This window comes from Gymnogyps californianus, chromosome 13 (assembly GCF_018139145.2).
Source record: "Gymnogyps californianus isolate 813 chromosome 13, ASM1813914v2, whole genome shotgun sequence".
NCBI lineage: Eukaryota > Metazoa > Chordata > Aves > Accipitriformes > Cathartidae > Gymnogyps > Gymnogyps californianus.
In genome coordinates, this window is record NC_059483.1 from 15,177,642 (window position 1) to 15,196,773 (window position 19,132).

General features: G+C 35.6%; 1 protein-coding gene across 1 annotated transcript in view; it reads left to right on the top strand.

Moving 5' to 3' along the window:
- Positions 1 to 19,132, top strand: part of ERC2 (ELKS/RAB6-interacting/CAST family member 2) — a 396,230-nt gene that overhangs the window by 239,275 nt on the left and 137,823 nt on the right. Inside the window, exon 18 of the mRNA XM_050904885.1 lies at positions 13,895 to 14,030. Coding sequence (XP_050760842.1) covers positions 13,895 to 14,030 — 136 coding nt within the window. The remainder of the gene's footprint in view (positions 1 to 13,894; positions 14,031 to 19,132) is intronic.

A 19,132-nucleotide genomic window follows, 5' to 3' on the forward strand; every position in this document is an offset into this window, starting at 1 on the left:
TTTTTTCTCTTAATAGGCCTTGATGTTAATTTTTCTTTCTCATGCTTATGAATGGCTGTAAAATGTAAGTTAGCAAAGTCTTAAAACATCTACTTGGTATTTTAGAAGCTAGTAACTTTATGGTTTGGACTAGAGGTTCATCTACTTCTTCCTTTCCCCATTTATTTCAGTGTAGCTTTTTTTTTTCTTTTTTCCTGTGACAGGTATTTAAGACAGTTTTATACCCTTAAGCTCACCCCTAATTTTTCAATTTCTGAAACTGGTGATTGAAACTTGCACAAGGTTTTGTTTCCTGTACTGAAGGAGCTTTGCTTTAGGCAGGAACAGACCTGTTTTTCCATCATTATCAAAGTGTTTACTTCATAGATCAATCGGACTGGAGTGTAAAGGAGGGTGTATACTGAAAAGACTTTCCAGGTGGATTTCAGCTACCAAAGTTTTGCGTTTGCAGCTATGGTTCCAGGTATCAGGTTGCCATGCAGCACATTCGACCGGAGTCATTGCAAATGTCCAATCTGCCTTTATAATGTGTTCAGATCTGAAGTTTTCAGAATTTTTATGTCAACGTGTGCTTTTTGCACAGCATTGTTCTCTATTCATATAGAAGCAGAGCTTGGCAGTTTTGGTATCTTAGTCTCAAAACCAAGCACAGTTCACATTTCATGGTTCAGACATGTCAGAGAAGTTTCTGATGTAGATGCCTTCGAACTGCATGGCAAAAGATGGCTCCTTATGGAAAGATTGACAAGAGGGTTTTTTTCCTGATGTGCTTTAATGCACATCACAGTCGCAAGTTACTTTCTAGTTGGACAATTTTGTTTCTGAAATTTGAGGCTTATTGATTGCAGTAATGAATCAGATGAACACTTTATTGTCTGTCCACTACAAGCACATTTTGATGTGCTCGAATGGATAGTTATTACACCTGAATTATAAAAGTACTTAAACAATTTATTTTCAGAATCTTTCTTCCAGAAATTAATTAAATGCATTTACTCTGGAGTTGGCTATGATGAAATTATTGTCTGAATGTGACCACTCTGGCATTTCTATCAGAACATACTCAACATTGATTGAAAATCTCTCTAGCCAGAGAGAGCTTAAAGAAAGGTATTATGCTATGCGGTTGTCATTATGGTTGATTTCACTGGAATTCAATGACTGGTATGCAGAAACATTTGTTCAGCAGTTGGAGGTGCAATTTCTGTTATGTTTTATTGACCTAAAAAACCAGCTGACCTTGTTGAAGCAAACTGTCCTCATAACCCTGCCAACTTTCATCCCTAGAGTCCTAGATAAGTTGTAGCGTATGATTAGAGTTTATTGTGGGATTTCAGTGAAGTGTTAAGTTTTTGCAGCTTGAATTGTCATTAAGGTAAAAATTTAAGAAACAGATCTATTAATTTCTTTAATTTCTGCGTATCAGTATGTTCTTAGCTGTCATTTTATTCATCCATATTTATATGGGGTTAGAATGATTAGGAAAATGCTGCATCTGTTTTATAACATAACAGGCTATTGATACTGATGGCAAACAAGAAAATCGAATACATTAGCATACCCCCCATGTGCATCTACCTATGCAATAAAAAAATGTTCTAAGCACAAGAATCAGTACAGTAACATTTTTTTTTCATTTAGGTTACAGCAGGTTATATACTCCCCAAACTTTTCTGCCTGCAGATAAAGAGGAGATGGATATTTTTTCCGTGTATAATATACTGACCAGCGCTAGAAATTTTCCCACCAGCCTCTGATGTTGGCCTTCCTAATTGTTTCCATGGGAGGCTAGAGCTCAATGAGATGTGTAAGGCAAGGTTTAACGGAGTTTTAAATTTAACTTACAAGCCTTCCACAGTTTTGTCAAATGTCAGTTTGATGGTTCCAAGGGCAGAGTGATATGTTGTTCAAAGATAATTTCCCTGGAGAAACTGAGATAGTGTACTAATGAAAACTGAGAGAATCTGTGATATACGTTACTCTTCTAAGAGACTGGTTATTCTGAGTGAGAAACATAGTTGTCACATTGGATAACAGGCAGATTGTTGTCATGTCTTTCTGTTTTAGTCTGTTTGCTGCATAGACAGAATCAACATTTTCACATTGTGAACAATTTAACATTTAAACATTTTGAAAGAGATGAAGATTTGAGAAGAGATTACTTAGATTTATCTGATTACATGTGTGGTTTTGAATTTGTGTATGTTTACATATAATTTTATTTAAAAAATAGTAAAGTACAAAGTTTATTTCCTTGGAATTCTACTTTCTTAAAAAGTAAAATAATATATTACAAAATAAACAGAAGTCATGCTGATAAACAATACAAAGATACAAACGGGTCCCTGGGACAGGATAATGCATTGTTGTTCATTTTTATCCCACTCATTCCTGAACCTGTCTGCTCAGTTCTATACTTTGCCCTTTCAGTTTGCTTAAAGGCATGCAGAGGTTAAAATAATAATTTCTGAGACAACTAGAAATGGATTATTTAAATAAGGAAGGATATTTTGTAATTTCTCAGTGATGTGCTTTTTTTTCGGTTTGATTTGGAGTATAAATGCTCTGTGGAAGTAAATGGATATGCAGCATAAACTGGATATGAGGAGAAAACAGCTCTACCTCTCTGAAGGAAAAATATCCACTTTGGATTGGGTTGGACCTGACACCACAATTCTGTGCTGGGGAAGAGAGAACATAAGGAACTGTTACTCTTTCCATTTCATGGTTACTGATTTCAAGACAGAGCAATATTTATTATGCTTCTCTAGACCTGCGGCTTCCACTAGTTTTCCCAAGGGGGAAGATCCACAGAGCATATTTCTTTACCTCTTGAATGCATGAATAAAGTAGCCATACAGCACTCCTGTGGGGAGCTTGGTGACTGCCTGGGTGCAATGCTGTCAGGATTCCCTGTGTACGGTGGCGGGGTGTGTGAGTGAAGAATCATTGTGAGATAGCACAGCTTACCCTCAAAAAGCTGTGACTGAAAAGAGACAGGGGAACTAAATTTAGGAATTGGGCTGTTGGTGGAACCACTTCTTCTACTCGCATTGTTTGCTTCCATAATGCAGGAGCAACATGCCTGGACAACATGATTGTGACTGGATTGAAATGCTCTGATCTGAATTTATAATAAGGGGAAGTTAGTATGTCAAAAGAAGAAATCACACAAAGTGTTCCTGATTTATTTGGAGGTCTGAAGAGGTTACTGCAAAAGCATGGGAAGTTTGATTTATGATAATGGCTGGATTAATCCTGAGAATGGCTAGGTTGAGCCAGGAGTTGCAGTCGAAAGATTTGATTCAGAAGGAAATTGCAATGAAACATGAAGTGCAACAGAGGAGGTTTGATCCTGATTGCTGTCAGGCTGAGCTGGACATGCTGTGGAGCAGTTGGATGGAGAGAAAAACTGGACAGAGTCAGGAGTTCGTGGTTTTTTTTCTCGTTTTGTTTGTTTGGGTTTTTTTGTTTGTTTTTTTAAAGGAAAAAAAAAGAAAAAAGCTTACCTGGACAACAGCTGGAAAGGATGTGATGAAGCAGCAGCAGGACTGCAACTCCTTGGTTGCAAATATCAGGCAACAAACTATTTCCAGTTATTGGTTACAGTTATCGCTAATGGTATCAATTAATAAAATAGCTGAGCAAGCAATTGCCATATTAAGTCAGATCAAATATCTTTCTCATCTAGTGTCCTTTCATCAGCAGTATTTTGGTTTTTTTTTTTTTTTTTAAAAGAACATCAGAAGAAAATGCAGAACAATCCTGGGTGTACAAGAGAGATGTGTGACAGATGAGTCTTCTGGTATGGATTTCACACATGTTCATATAAAGTGTCATCCAGTAAGAATGTGCTGAGAAAGACAGTAGTGCAATGCACTGTACTGGAGTTTCAGTGGTTGCAGTGCAGATATGTGTTGAAACAAAGTGATATGAACCATAGTTTGGAACAGGATTTTAGTAGGTCTTTTTCATTCATGCATTATCCTCATGTGGATATTTCTAGCATCTCTCTAGGGCTTTGGAGGGAACTGTGTCAGACTAAACACTTCTTAAACAAAGATTTTGGAAAACTTCCCAGATTGTGTGTTAGGTAAACTCTTCCTCCCACGTTTTTGTCTTTGAGGTGAGAAATGTTTCAGCGACTTCTGAGACACTCGCTTTATTTATACCAGGCAGAGTTGTTGGTTCTCTCAAGGCAACAATATTTTTTTGTGGTGTATTTGTAGGCAAAATGGTTGTCACACTGAAGCACTGTCACAATCTGAGTATTAAGGAACCTTAAACTAGGCTTCAAACATTTGAAATAATGAGATTTAAGGGGGGGGGGGAGAAGAAGAAGAAGAAAAAAAGGGTTATTTGAATTTGTGGCTTTTTTTTTTTAACCTTTTTTTTAACCTGTTTTTTGAGACCTATAGATCTGTGTGGGCTGCAAGCTTGCTCCTTTGAGTGAAACTGAAATAGCTATGTAATCCGTTGGTAACAGGAGCTGGGTATGTAATGAAAACATTGAATATACTAAAATTCATTTGTCTTAACTGGTAACTCTGAGCATTACAGCATTTTTGCATTCAACTGGAGAATTAGGGATGTAGGAATCAAATTCTTTGGAGATTTTAAAAATATTGTTTGGTTTCCATGATTTTTTTTGTCCATTGTTTGCGCTGGTCATTTTGATTCCAGTCCTTTATATCAACATAGAGAAAACCCAGAGGGTGCTTCTCAGTTCTCCTGGTGAGTGGATGGAGTATGAACTGTGACATGGAGTTTGCCGTAGTCTCAGCTTCAGGTGAATGGCAGAAAGAAGACCAAGCATTCTTCTTCAGTAAGAGATGACAATATTAACTTCTTGTCATAATGTTCTCTGAGGTGTGTAGCAGAATAGTGGCCTTTATTACCAAAAGATAAAGTCAGTTTGGCCAAAGTTAATCAGAGAGTATTACCTTCCTCCAAATTCTCTTGTCCAAAAGGCAAAAAAATTTTACTCAGTTGTCATAAGCTTATGTCATAAGGCAAGGTCTTAATGTCCCCCTGTTAGCCTTCCTGGCAGCAGGGGCAATCCAGCCTCAGGGTGACAATGTTTTCCTGTCTCTCCAGGAGGCATCCACTCAAACTTTCCTTCTCATCCCATATTATAATAGACACGTTAAGGAAGCTGAGCTACTCCCATTTATGTCACTGTAGAATAGATATTTTTTTCAGTTGCAAGATCAGATAGCACCGCTGTAAAAATGAAATTGTGTCACAGGGTCACCCGTAGAGTGGTAGGTTATGTTGTTACACAGTTTAGGAGTTTAAACAATTATAAAGGCAATTAGTTCAGGCAGTTGAAGTCTTGCCCCTGCTCCTTTCCAGTGGGAAGTAGAGAGAGGAAAATATAGTTCTTCTACAGAGAAAAGGAAAAGAGTGGGAATAAGATCTGCTAGATTTTCTGCTTTGGAATAGTGAGGGCAAGAAGGGCAAAGGTGAGACAGGATAGGCAGGATTTTTTTTCTATAGGATGGTAATAGGTTAGTCAGACACGCAAAGAAAGGAATCCCTTGGGATTCGGGGATGAAGTATTCCTCCAAAATATGGCTTTTATGATAACGGACATGGAAAAAATTCTGTTTTTTCTTTTAAGTCTGACTAAACAAAAATCAAGGAATGATCCTCCCCCCCCTTAGGAAGTCTTCATTCAAAACACTTTACTCATATGTGCCTATGTAGTCATCTGTATTAATCTGTGAGCTTTTTATGTTGGTCTGTGAAATTTTCACATTAAAAGCAGAAAGACTCCCAAATTCAAAAGAAGCAGAAGAAATGTTGTTTTTTTTTTTAAAGTGGTGTAATAGCTTTGAAATAGAGAATGGAGCTGATTTAGGCCAATGTTATACTTCAGTTCCAGATGAATCAGTATGAGCCGTGTCCTCCTTAAGGCAGACAATTATCTGGCCACTTATATTCTCAGAATTTGGGTGCATTGTATAGTGTTATCAAATGGAATAAAGAAGCTGTGCAGAGAAAGTACTACAAGTTTTGGCACCATTTTTAACAAAGTAACAGATACTCATAGCAGCTTCGTCATCAGACTGTCAGAATAACCGAAGAGACAAACCCCAAATGAAATTATTACTCTGGAGGGGGTAACATATTAGAAGTGGTAAATTGCCTAATTATAGCTTTGGGACTTTCTGAGGCTCCATTCTTACATATGTTGCTTGTTTTGTGGGTCGAGTGTGTTGTGTCAGTGGTGAATATGCACTTGGTGTGGGTTGTAGATCAGTTTTGGTAGGGCACTACTGAGACAGTTCACACTGATGCATTTAGCCCTGCAACATGTATACATTTTTCTGTGTTTTGAAGATTCCCTATTGGGAGAACCAGACAGCTGCTTTCTACCTTTGTTTTTCCCTTTTTGCTTTTTGGTACTGCAGTTGTGACACACCTTACTTCAATGAGGAGTACTCTTCTTCTGTGCAGCTTTGGACATACTAATTCTTTTCTCACTCTTATCAAATGCACTAGCAATAAATAGTTGCATTCTGTGTTGCTGTAACATGACATGTTTGCTAGTCAGTGGATCTCACAGAAAAAAATTATTGTGTACAATGGTAAGATGCCTTTGTAGTTTTTGCAGTCAGTAGATTTCATTTTACAAGGAAAAAGGCAAAATGCTTCTGAAATAAAATGTTATTATTTTATACGTTAATAAATTTTAATCTGTTTTCTTCCTGTCGTTATGATCATTACTCTCTGCCATTTTATATCAGGGCATAAAGCTAGATGAATGATTTGGCCTGGAATGTACAAGCAGTCTAGCTTCTGAGCATCATCTACATCATTAAAAAAAGGGTCAGTCCCAATATAATTTTTTGCCATCAAGGGAGAAAGAATAAAAGTTATTTTGAAGCTCAGCTCTGTTGGACATACTGGCTGTGTCAAAGTAATTAATTTCTTAATGGTTGGGATGATTGCTTTTGTTTTTACATTTAAGGTATTCTTTAATTTTTTTATCATCATGACAATTTTATTAGTTAACAACAAGGTAATAAGAAAGGTTAAGAATAAGGAAAACCCCCAAATTTTAAAAGACGTTGTGGATACTAATAATTCTTTAGGTTATAGAATCTGGATTAAAAAAGACCCCAATCTGAAAGTTTTTGTAAATGCAAATGACAGCACAGAAAGATATTACTTAGTTTTTTATCAGCATATCATAAATCTTAAGGTGACTAGAGTCTAACTTATTAAATAAATCTAGCACTCAAGCACGAGGGCTTTCTTTTAGAAAAATGATGGTTTTTTGAGGTATGTTATGTTTTCTTTGTCATATCAAAATTTCAGCCTGTCATGGATATAGTTTCTCATCATGATAATACCTACTTTCCCCCGACAAATCCATCTATGGATTATAAGTGAATAAACAGTGTCCTTGCATATTTGTGTCAGGAATGTGTCTGTCAGTAACCCTCTTAACGTCTCTTGTGATGTTTACAGTTTGCTAGAGTCTAACCCATCTTTGTTTTTCAGGTTTATAGATTGGTAGTAGCAAATACATTTGTACTCCAGGAAAATGCCAGAAACAATACTTTGCTCATATCTTAATGGAAATTCTATCTTATGAATTTCAATGGAGTTGGATCTGAATTTTGAAGAATTACCCTTATGCTGTTGTTTTAGTCTTGGCTCAATAAATCAAATCGGAACCTATGCGTACTGTCATTTTTAAGACAGTGAGCACTGAACTGTTGGAAATATTTCTGCTGAGTCTTACTGAAGTAATGTAGTTCGGAATGGACATTCACATGGACAGGATTTACAGGATCAGGTCTTCTGCATGACTAGCTACTGAGATCCAGAGTGCCTAGTAAAATGTTAAGATCTGTTTTATTGCTCACATACGTGAATTGTTTGTAAAGGTGTGGACTATTTATAAAGGAGAAAGAGATGGTCTGCTAAAAAGAAAAATAATTTTTTCAAGTAATGATGTTGGTAATATTCTACCCAGTGCATGGCTAGAACAATAGGTGAAGGTGTTTGATTATTTAAAATGTGTACTGGATTAAATTTAAAATGTATTTTTGAGACTTTCCTATTGTATAGAAATTACTTGTTTTGACTAAATTGTTGTATTTCATAAAATGTTGGGTTTTTTTTTTTCCTGAAAACATTCTTTGGTAAGTTTATTGCACTTTGATTTTTTTTATTTGTTGAGGAGTACAGGTTCCTAGCATACTGGAGAATTTTTTGATTGACTTTCAGACAGCTGGTCCCATTATAATGCTGCTTAATGTGATGAAAATTATTACAGAGACATATTCCTTTAGAAAATGTTACAGATTTTGCTCTTGGGAGTATTTTGCATGTCTGCATTTTTTAGATGCTTTGAGGAAAAAAAAAATCTTTATGAAATAGAGTAAAGGCTATACTAAGCATGTAACACTTATTTTTGGCTGACATTACCGACTTCTTGGCCAAGGTACCCAGGTGGCTAATTAAAGCTGGGAATTTAATGAAATAGTGTGATTTTCTATAGCTATCAGAGATGAAAGCATTGGAGTTTAGACAACAGTTACACACTACTGTAAAATGAAATCTGAAAGATACATATATGCAGAAACTAATTGTTAATATGTTTCTTAAAAAGTTGGACTGAAGGAATTAAATGTACTGTAGTTAGAACTATGAGATAAATTTGTATGCTATTCCAGAAAAACAAGAAAAAACCACAAATGAACATGGTTAAACGTAGTCGTTACAATCAGTGATATTCATACTAGCAAGAACTAAGTGCTACTACTGTTTTGATATTTGTCTTTCTGCTGATCAAGGGTCTACATGACACTGTTGTCTATTTCTTACAAAGACATTTCAATTAAAAAATTAAATAGAATGAACAGCTAGTGTAATTGATGTAAGGGCATCTTGCTTAAGCAAGATTAAGGGGCTGTAGGTTCTTTGGTCTGGACTTCATAAGAGACAAAGCTATAGGGCTGTATAAGAATTTTTTGTCTTTTCCCTTCACCTGTCTTGTTCGGATCTATGATATTCTAAGTGTACCTAAATATTTAGCAGTCATAGTTTGATGGTTCTTCAGCAGTATCAGAAATCAGAGCTGCTACAGTCTGTTGATTCCTGTGTTGGCAGTCTAAGGCCATTTTTCTGAAAAAGTTGTTGGATGCTGAGGAAAACAGATGTAGGCATTGCTGTGGTTTAGATACCTGATTTTAAGTCTAGTGATCAGTTGAGGTGGAAATTAATGGCTGTGGAGCATTCTGTGTGTTGAGAAAGATTATCGAAAATTATCCCAGATCAGGAAGAGGAATGGGGAATTATGACCGGCCGACTTTTACTGGAGTAGCATAGCTACAGTCTACTGTGTATTTACAGTTCAGAGCAATGTCTTGATCTAGGTTTAAAAAAATTCATAAACTCAGTTTAATGTACAGTAAGGTAATTTCTAGAGAAGTATGTTACTTTATGTAATCTTTTTTCTTCATTAGGAAAGAGAAAATGTCTAATGTACTAGAAGAATCAAATTTTATTTAGAATTTTTTCTTATATCTGGTGTTCTTCATCTCTTCTTTATTAACTTCCAATATGATTGTCATCTAGTATTTATGTGGCATGGGTGTTTGCTGGATACTGCTTCTTTATATTGAATGATCAAATGAGATGGAAGATGCCATGAAGTCCTTCAGTTTGTAACTATGGAATAGAACAGAACTTGTTTCTTGTCGTTTCTTGTCGACTATTCAAGATGTGCTTACATTCTAGCTCCATTTTGAAGACAGCTTAGCTCCACTCTGGATTCTTTTTTTGACCATAGAGGAAGCTGCTAGATGTTTTATGAGAATTGCTGACTGGCTATAACAATAGGAACACAAACAGAAATTGAAATTTGTTATCTGAAAAAGTGTCATTAACTAGCCATTTTAATGTTTGGCTAAGATAAAGCATCTGTGTAAAGTGGTAGTCATCTACGCTGCGTTTTAGCCTGCTTTTTTCCTTCTTAAATGTTATGAGCTCAGAACATCATTTCTTTAAGCCAAATGTGGTGTTGGCACCACTTCAGTGTGCTCTGGGCTTGGGTGCTTTAGAACTAGTTTGAAGACTGGCTTTTCAGTTGTGTGAAGTTTGTAAAATTACAAACATAGCACTGTATTCTATAATAGCTAGTTTGAGATGACTGTAATGCCTAGTTCAGTGGTTAAAGAAGTTAGCTCACTATAAGATAATAAATACCCAACTTCAAAATGAACTATAACAATGTGCAAACTCAGAAAGCTGTGGATTTCATCTTACTGCTTTGGGGCAGTTAGACTACCAAACAAAGAATACCTTTGCCTATACTTTAGTACCAGAATATGATTAACGTGATGGTAAGATCAATTCTACTGCCCAGACCCCTGCAGCATACATTTCAGATTTTGAAGACATATCTTAAACAGTAAAGTTTTATGTATTTTATTTTATTCTGTCTAATGAATTTTGTGGTCTTATAGCTTTAAATTGAAACAGTGTAGCAGAACACATGAAACTAATTCCTCATGATAAAGAATAATGTAGACTCAACTATGTATATCAGCATAGCTACTAGTAAAATACGTGGATGTTTTATATCCTATATGGTAATGGCATATGATATTTTGTGCTGATTGTGTAGTGTTCCCAAATATTTTTCTATTTCTCGTGCATAATTTTTACTTATCCTAATCTTTTATTTTATTCAAAAGCATTTTAGAAACAGAGCCCTGTGAAAAAATACCAGAGCAAGCATACTCAAAAAATATACTGGACCAAGGATTATATTTGATATATTTGCTGTTTAAAAAAAAATAATAATAAAAAAAAAAAATTGGTGGGGAATGTGTTCTTGTATTTATTTCCTCTATCAAACTCCTCCTGTACCTTTAATGCAAGCCTAAAAGAAAACTACTCAGCTAGACTATTTAACTGTAGCATTTTCTTTTCATTTCTATACGCATGTAGTCAGTCGTGGAAGAAAGAGAGGCTACGCCACAGCTTTCTTTTATTTCCTTCTCTTCAAGATTTGCATATCACAGGCACCAGATGTTTTCCTTTGCAGCTTTACCATGTTCTACTTTTCAGTGTGGCATTAGACAGAAACTGAAATGGGAAGTTGTGAGAGGGAAGGGTGGTGAAAGAAGCAGTTAGCATTGGCATAAAATTGAACTTCTTACAGAGATTAAATATAAATTAATTTATCATTTACTCAGCATTAGAGTATTTTGTATTTTAACAGCACAAAGTCATATTACACCACCAACATTTCTGCCAAATACCACATTTATATGTGAAGGTGTGAAAGTCATTTTTTCTAATATTCATTTTGGTTTTATAGTGATTAGGTCTATGCTTACAATTATGCAACATGGACCCATGAAAGAGAACTGATTTTCACTTGGAGTTGCACAGAGCAGACAAAGGGCATCACTCTAAAATTCTTGAGGAAATTTAGTAAAAAATAGACAACTGAATAGCTAATCCCATTATATTCTTTAAGACCTAGAAACAAGTTTAAACTGGAACATGCCATTTCTGGGTTTTTTTTTATTAATCTGTCAGTGTAACTTTGACAGAAATATCCCTGCTGTTTTTAGCACTGTCATGTTTCTTGCTTATTATTGGTTAGCTGTGGCAGAGTGTTGTGTTTTTCAGAAAATTAACCTTTCTTAAAACACTATGATAAAATACTGGTGATTTATGCTATACTCCCAGGCCTATTGAGGTAGGTCTCATGTAGGCAGGTTTCTGACTATTGTGTAGTGTGTTGTTTGTTCTCAAGTGAACTTAAATTGGGGATTTAAACACGATGCCAGAAATCTACCAAGAAATTGGTAGTGCTGTACGGATGGTCTCTTTGAGCTGGGAAGAAGATGGTGTTTCTTAGGAGTCTTGTCATTTTGTTAAAGGTATGTCTAAAGGGGAGAGCGCCTTAGGTGTATAGTTTATTAGACCTATACCTGGGTACTATAAAAAATATTTGAGAATATTTAAGGAAGATACAGGCTAAGGTCTTAAAGTCTCTAGCATTGCAAAATGCTAACTCCTGACTAGAGTTGGTTCAACCTGGAGAAGCTCATCTGTTCATCTTCCAGTCACTGTTTTGAGTAATATAGAAATGATTGTACTAAAATACATTTTAAAAGGATGGCTTTTGATTTTTTTTTTTTTTTCCCCTGAAACTGGTCTATTTTCTGGTAACAATGTCTTGTTGGGGATTCTTCTAGCTTTATGGTATGTACAGTCTTCACGAATTTTACTTCTAATATTAAAAAATGAGTACAAAAGACAAATGCTGTAAACAGACGATCAGTTAGGCTAATCTATCTTTTTGTGCCTTAACAGGCTGATGCAAACTCTTGAACACAACGATAGGATAAATCTGTTTTTCAAATAGAGGAATTCATACTTGTCTTTTTAAAAAAATTATCTGTGAGCTTGATGTAGATTCTTTTAAAAAGCAAAGAATTTTATTTGAATTCATTGTACCCACTTTTATTTTTCTAGGCAAGTTGAAGTTACTTTTTTTAGTAATAATAGATTAGCTTTTCTGTTATGTACTGTACCTACAAACTTGTATATGAAGTGTCTTCGAAGAATTTTTAATACCATGGCAATATTTATTGATTAGAGATTCATTGTTAATTTTTCAGTATAAATAAGTAGTGAAAAAACCAGTGGTAGAACAAAGAAACCAGTGATAGAATTAAATATAAAATTACCTAGTTTCTTTAGCATAATAAAATTAGTGCAAGAAATGTATTCTATAACTTTTTTTTTTTTCACTGAAAGTTCTAACGTGGAAGCAACAGAGACATTTTCAGTGATCCTTTTGGGCATTGAATAATATTCTCTTAATTTGCCAAAATAGGATTAGTGAGTAGATCTCATTAGGAATTTGCACATGACTTTATTTTTATATAGATTAAAGGGAACAAATTCCTCAAAGTCAAAGAAAGTCGGGAAAATAATATCTAAGAATCCAAGCAGGTAGAAAGCATTACTGCAAGGATATTTTTTCAGTGCCTGCCAGGCAAAATTAGCTTGCCTTCTTTCTTAAAAGGATGTGTGCTAAGTATCAGAATCAGGAAAGCTTCTGGTAACTTAATGAATAAGATCCACAGCAAAACAGAATTAAACACTGAAACAATCTAAAAATGGTTTTGTTTTTTTTTTTTTTTTTACTTGAGTACAGTCTTAACAAAAGAAAATATATAACGGTCATAAAAGTTGTTTCATATTCATTATGAGTTACTCATAAATCTATTTGTTGATAATGTTTTGTAGAAAGAAGTCTCATTATTAAAAAAGATAGAAATGTAATGTTTTTGTTACGTGCAAAGCTATTTGTAAAGGCATCCTTTATTCTTCATGGCATATTTATGACCTGACCTTCTACCCCATCACACTTCAATCCTCAGAAACGTTGTATTTATAGTCCAGGTTTTCAAAAATAGAATTTCACAACATACATTAGTCATCACCTTCACCTTCTGCTTCCTTTGAAATTAATGCTACTTAACACACCCATTAAAATTGTTCCCGAACTCACTGAATGTGTAAGGCTTGTTGGATAATCTCCCTCTGTTACAACAACAATTTTTCTGCATAGTGCTTAGAACAGGTATGAGTATTTGTGAGCAAATGATAAAAAATAAAAAAATCTTGTAGGCTCAAATAATTGCTTTAACATCTGACGGTATTAAAGCTGTTTTGATATGCCATCTTGAAAACAAGATGAGGTTTTATTGTTTACATCTGATGCTTGGAATGCTTGTATCTGTTGGAGAATCAATGTGCTGTGTCCTAGTCACAAGTTAATTTATAGAGAAAAAGAAGTGATTGCAGTCATTAACACTAATGCCTATGTGTATACAATTCTTAGACATATGAAGGATCAAAACAAGAAGGTTGCCAATCTGAAGCACAATCAGCAAATGGAGAAAAAGAGGAATGCACAGTTGTTGGAAGAAGTTCGTAGGCGAGAGGACAACATGACTGACAACTCTCAACATTTACAAGTGAGTTTATTTTTCAATTGTGTTTTAAAACCATCAAAGCAAATACACTTCTGTTCCACTGTGTGTCTTCCAGGATATATAATGAATCTCTTCCTACAAAGAGCTGATGGCTCTATCCTTTCCTGCCAGAGGATGCACTACTGACATCAGTTGCATCCATGAAATATTTATTATTTAGGGTGAGGAAAAAACAATAGAATTTGAAGCCCTCTCCTCATAAGGACTGTATTTTACTTATTTAAAAGCAAGTAAGTCATTCTAGCTTGTTCTGAGGAGAGTCAGAAAACAGAATGATAATTATCCTTTCTGGATTCTATATCTGTGCTACTCACAGCATTATATCCACAAGCCATAGTGAGGTTATATAGTGTGGTTATGAATGTTCAGCATGTTTGAATATCAAATAGTAGTGTGCTGTGATTTTTTTTTTTAATTTTTTTTTCTTTTTTTTTTACTGGGCAGACATTTACATATCTGGGTGATTAGCTCTGTAAAATACAATTTAGTTTTTCAAGAGCATTCAATTGTATAACAAATTCTGCCGTATTTTCCAGTGTGGAGGTTGAATGCAACAACATTTGAGACCCACGAACCCCTTCCTGGTCTATGTTTCTAGATATAGCTCTTCACATTAAATTCCACTGTCTGGGAGTGAAATTCTGTATCGGCAGGGATATCATCATCGGGTTGCATACTCAGATCATTTAATTATTATTAACTCTGTACATACATATGTAGTGGGTTAAAAGGGTGAGGATAGATTGTCTAACAGAGTAATGGTGAATTTAGAATCCTCACCAAAGATCTTTTTTATCTTACATACTTAGATGTAGCATAGAGGAGCACTGGAGACAGCTGTAGCTGTCTCATTTGACAGATCTTTTACAATCATTACTGCACAGTTACATCAGCAACTTTTTTCTTACATTTGGAAAGAAAAGGTTCTATATCTCTTTTTTTTTTTTTTTATTTGAGACAAACTTTGGACCTTATTCTAGGAGAATTTCTACAGTTTGTAAGTTACTGAGTTTGGGCATTGAGATTTGAAAGTTAATTAGCTGATCCGGTTAAATAATACATTACATACTAGGGAATTTGTATTAAAGGCCACAAAGCAAGTTTGATGCTTGACTTAAAAATTATTCTCTGAGATCTGACCATGAAAAACTATGAAGAGAAGTACTGATTTCTGTCAACAACATCAGTGTCTCCATACCCAGTGTTTATAAGCAAGTCTAATTTACAGTGCAAGATACCAATTTTGCCTTGATCTGGTTAATATAATGTTTTTTTGGAAAATTTCCAATAGATGGAATTTGACCCTCACATGCTTCATATGGTACTGTATTTCTCATGTGTTCCTATATGCAAAATAGCACCACACCTCTCTTCAGGCTTGTGTTGGTGAAACTGCATGTCAGAATCAAGTTCAGGAAATGATACATTATTTATGCATCTCCGTCGTATTATGTATACTTTATAACCTTGGTCATTACATACTGATTGCATGACCATGCATTCTACTGCACGTGATATGGTAATAAAACCTTGTGAAGTATTTGGTCTGACAATATGATATATCAAAATTAAATTTCTTTGTTGAGCAGCTACTTGTAATTAATGTGGTTCAGTAAAGAGAATATATTAGAGCTTTATTTTTTCAGTATTATTTTGGAAATCAGTCAGAGTGGTGTGATCACTAGAGAATAGAAGTCATTCCTAGGGTCTTTGACGTAACTGCTATACTGGAGCTTTCAAGTCATGTGATGAGAATGCGTCTACCAAATGGAAGCAGCGTGGCTGAATAGCCTGAATTTAGAAAGAAAAAACCTTGTCTGGTGTATAGCTCTTCTGTGCCGTTCACTTGCGATAAAGCATTTACACACTAAAAACAGTTTATGAAAACCAGTTAGCTAAGAACCGTTATTTCTCTGTTACTATGCCTTAAAATGTTAATATTTTAATATTGTGTACTTCAACATGTTACTCTCAGTAATGTATGTGTTGTGGCCCATCCTACACTTGCTGAGCTGCTGGGAAAGTGAAAAAGAGAGGATCCCAGCTCCTTCTGCCTATCAGTAGGTGCTTTGCATTCCCCAGCTCTTCCTCCAGTAGCTGCAGGAACAACAGGAGGAAGGGAGTATTGGTTGTCTGTGCTGCTGACATGCTGGCACAGCTAATCCTGCCTTCTCTGGCATAACAGGTAATCTGCTGCTGTCATCAGTTTGCTGCCATAACTAGTTGTTGTATTTCCTGTGTCTAAAACGTTTCCTCATTTCCTTGGCTTATTTCTTCCCGTGCCTTTCTTAATGTTGACCGTTGTGTTCATGCAGGGCTGGATGTGTTCTCTCATTGCAGTTTGCTTCTTTAGTGAATTAGACTGGCTGTCACTGCATGGATCATGGAGGAGGCAAATCCACCTGAATGAAAATGGCTTGTTTGACTTTACGGATTGAGCCATAAAATACCTGGAGATGTGCAGTTGCAAACAGAAGTTTGACTCTACAGCACTATGATGTGTTCAAGTAAATCCGTAAGGAAACAAAGTGAATGGAGAGGGATGGAGAAAAGCAGCCAAACTTGATGAACATCTGACAGCTTTTTCTTTCCCCAGCAAATTAAGATACAGAGTTGCTTTGGTCTAGTAGGTACAGGAGACAGGTACCATTTCACTGCTTCAAGGGACGCTTTCCAAAATGGGCTTGATAACATGTCCTTGTACGATTGCTTCTTTCATAAGATTAAGGAAGATGGCATAGTGGTAGTATCTGGGGCTTTTCTTTCTGTTGTTCTCATGAGGTAAAGGAATTGTTATTCTCTGTGGAAGCTCAGTGAATTAGCCTTGGTATACAAAGGAAATTTTTTCATAAGAGTTGTTTAAAAAACCCCTCCTCCTCAGTGGAGTTGTTTAAAGAGCAAGTATCTCTTAAAGCGCAATTTTTTTCCCTTTAAAAAGTTTGATCAAGAGCACCGGTGGATGCAGTTATGATTTTGATTGGCCTGTATGGCTTGTTATTTCAGGATGATTTTGATTTGAGGCTTTCGTATCTGGTCACATAAAACTATTTCTTGTATGTGGCATAAGACAAATGTTTACTCCTGTAATATTTACCCACAAATGCCTGGGTGCGAGGATGGAACACACGTGCTTTCCGCAGGTCTGAGTATGCAGCTACATTTGTGAGTGTTCTAGATTTGAACTTATTTATGCATGTGTTCAAAAGGATACATATAATGCAGTATGTAATAGGTGAATTTATTTTCTTCCCTACCAACCCAAGAGTACAATACTTTCCCCAGGAAGCAAAATATAAACTGAAGTTCTTCTAGTGATGTGAACATATACAGAATTCAAATTGGGATATGAGAGTTGACTAAATGAATAATCTGACAGAGTAGAATGCTTGATCACTCTTGATATTAAATTTCAGTTTATAAATAATATATAGAGTTAATACAATGTTGTAACAGTAGTGATCTAAGGTTCTAAGGATTTAAGTGATGCAGGATTTGTGGGGAGACACATGATGTGAGATATATGACATAGTTTGAAAAACAAGTTTCTGGGAGTACTATGCATCTGCTAATTAAAAATAAAATTAATTGGTATTTCAATAAATATTGAATTAACATCTTAGTAAACTATAGGGATCTGACCACCTTTTCTGGTTACTGTTTATAATACCTTCTACTACGTTTAGTAGAAACACCCTATGTTTATAGGCATTTATAACACATAGTGCTTGTGTCTATAGTGTACTTGTTACATTTGTCAATGATGTATTCAGCTGTTAGGGTAAAGTATATCCTAAAATTCTCTGGCCTGATGTAATGACTGTATTTGTTGGCTAGCTGTGATAAGCTCAGCTGAGAACTGAAGAGCAATTAGACTAGTTAAATTACATTTACTCCAGCCAAGTCTCAATCCCTTTTGCAGAAGTACTGGAAAAGATGTAATAAGAAAGCTACGATAATTGTCCGTGGACCATTCAGGGAGTCATTCAGGGCAAACTGAAGCAATCAGTTGAAGTGCCATCCATTTTGTACAGCTCAAGTAGGGGCCAAAGCTCTACCCATTCAGCTGTCCACTTGCTTTCTGGTAGGCTTAAAGAAGTTCAGAAGTCTGTAGTTTCTTTGAAGCTTGTATAGTATGTAATAGTTCCTGAGGCTTGTAGCATCATGTGTATTCGTGACACTTTTCACTACCTTTTCAGATAAAAGCCTCTCAAAGCTGGTTCATATCCTAGCATCAGTGCTTGCAGGTCAAGTTTGAGTCTCTGATGGCCCCATTTCACAGCACTCCAGGGCCACTGCTGTGATGGAGAGTGCCCTGGGATGCCTGGGGAGGGCATTCACTTTGGTCTCCCTCAGCTATCAGCTATAATTGTGAGTGATGCTTCAGGTGTGGTTTTGGGGGGTTATTTGGATCACTGTAAAATTGGAAACATCGGGGAGCCAGACTTCAGATTAATTCTTGGGAATGAAGAATAGTTGTGAGGTTTTCTGCTTTTTCCTTCCACAAATCAAGGGCAGACCTGTGCAAATCTTGCCAGACGTGATGGTCATATATTACATAAAGCATCACAGCAGGAGAGCTGGCCCTTGAACACTTTATCATGAAAATTTTTGAGAATGGTGTATCTAACATGCCTTCATTTTTCTCTCTTTTTTATCTGTCTTAAAAAGATAAGCCTTTTTGAGAAATGCTGAGCTAAGAAATATACAGGTATCATGCCATAAAGTTGTGAGTAATTCCTCAAATCTTTTTGCAGGACCTTGAGGTGTTATAATGTGACACATGTTTGTTTCCTGAGATGTGTTTTTCTTGATTCTTGTATGGAACATGTTTGTTCCAGTAACACCGTTACCTCAATAGAATTGGGAAAGAAAACATTTGCATAACATTGAGAACTTGAGTGGGTTTGGTTTTGATTCTGATTTTCAAACTTGCTGTAATAACAACAACAACAAAGTCCTTTCTTTTCTCTCGAGTAAACAATAAGAATGTGCATGTAATAGTATTCCCATATGTCTCATCACATAGCCTCAAAGGAAATTAAATGTATGTTTTTGTCTGATTATACTTTTCATAAATGTATCAA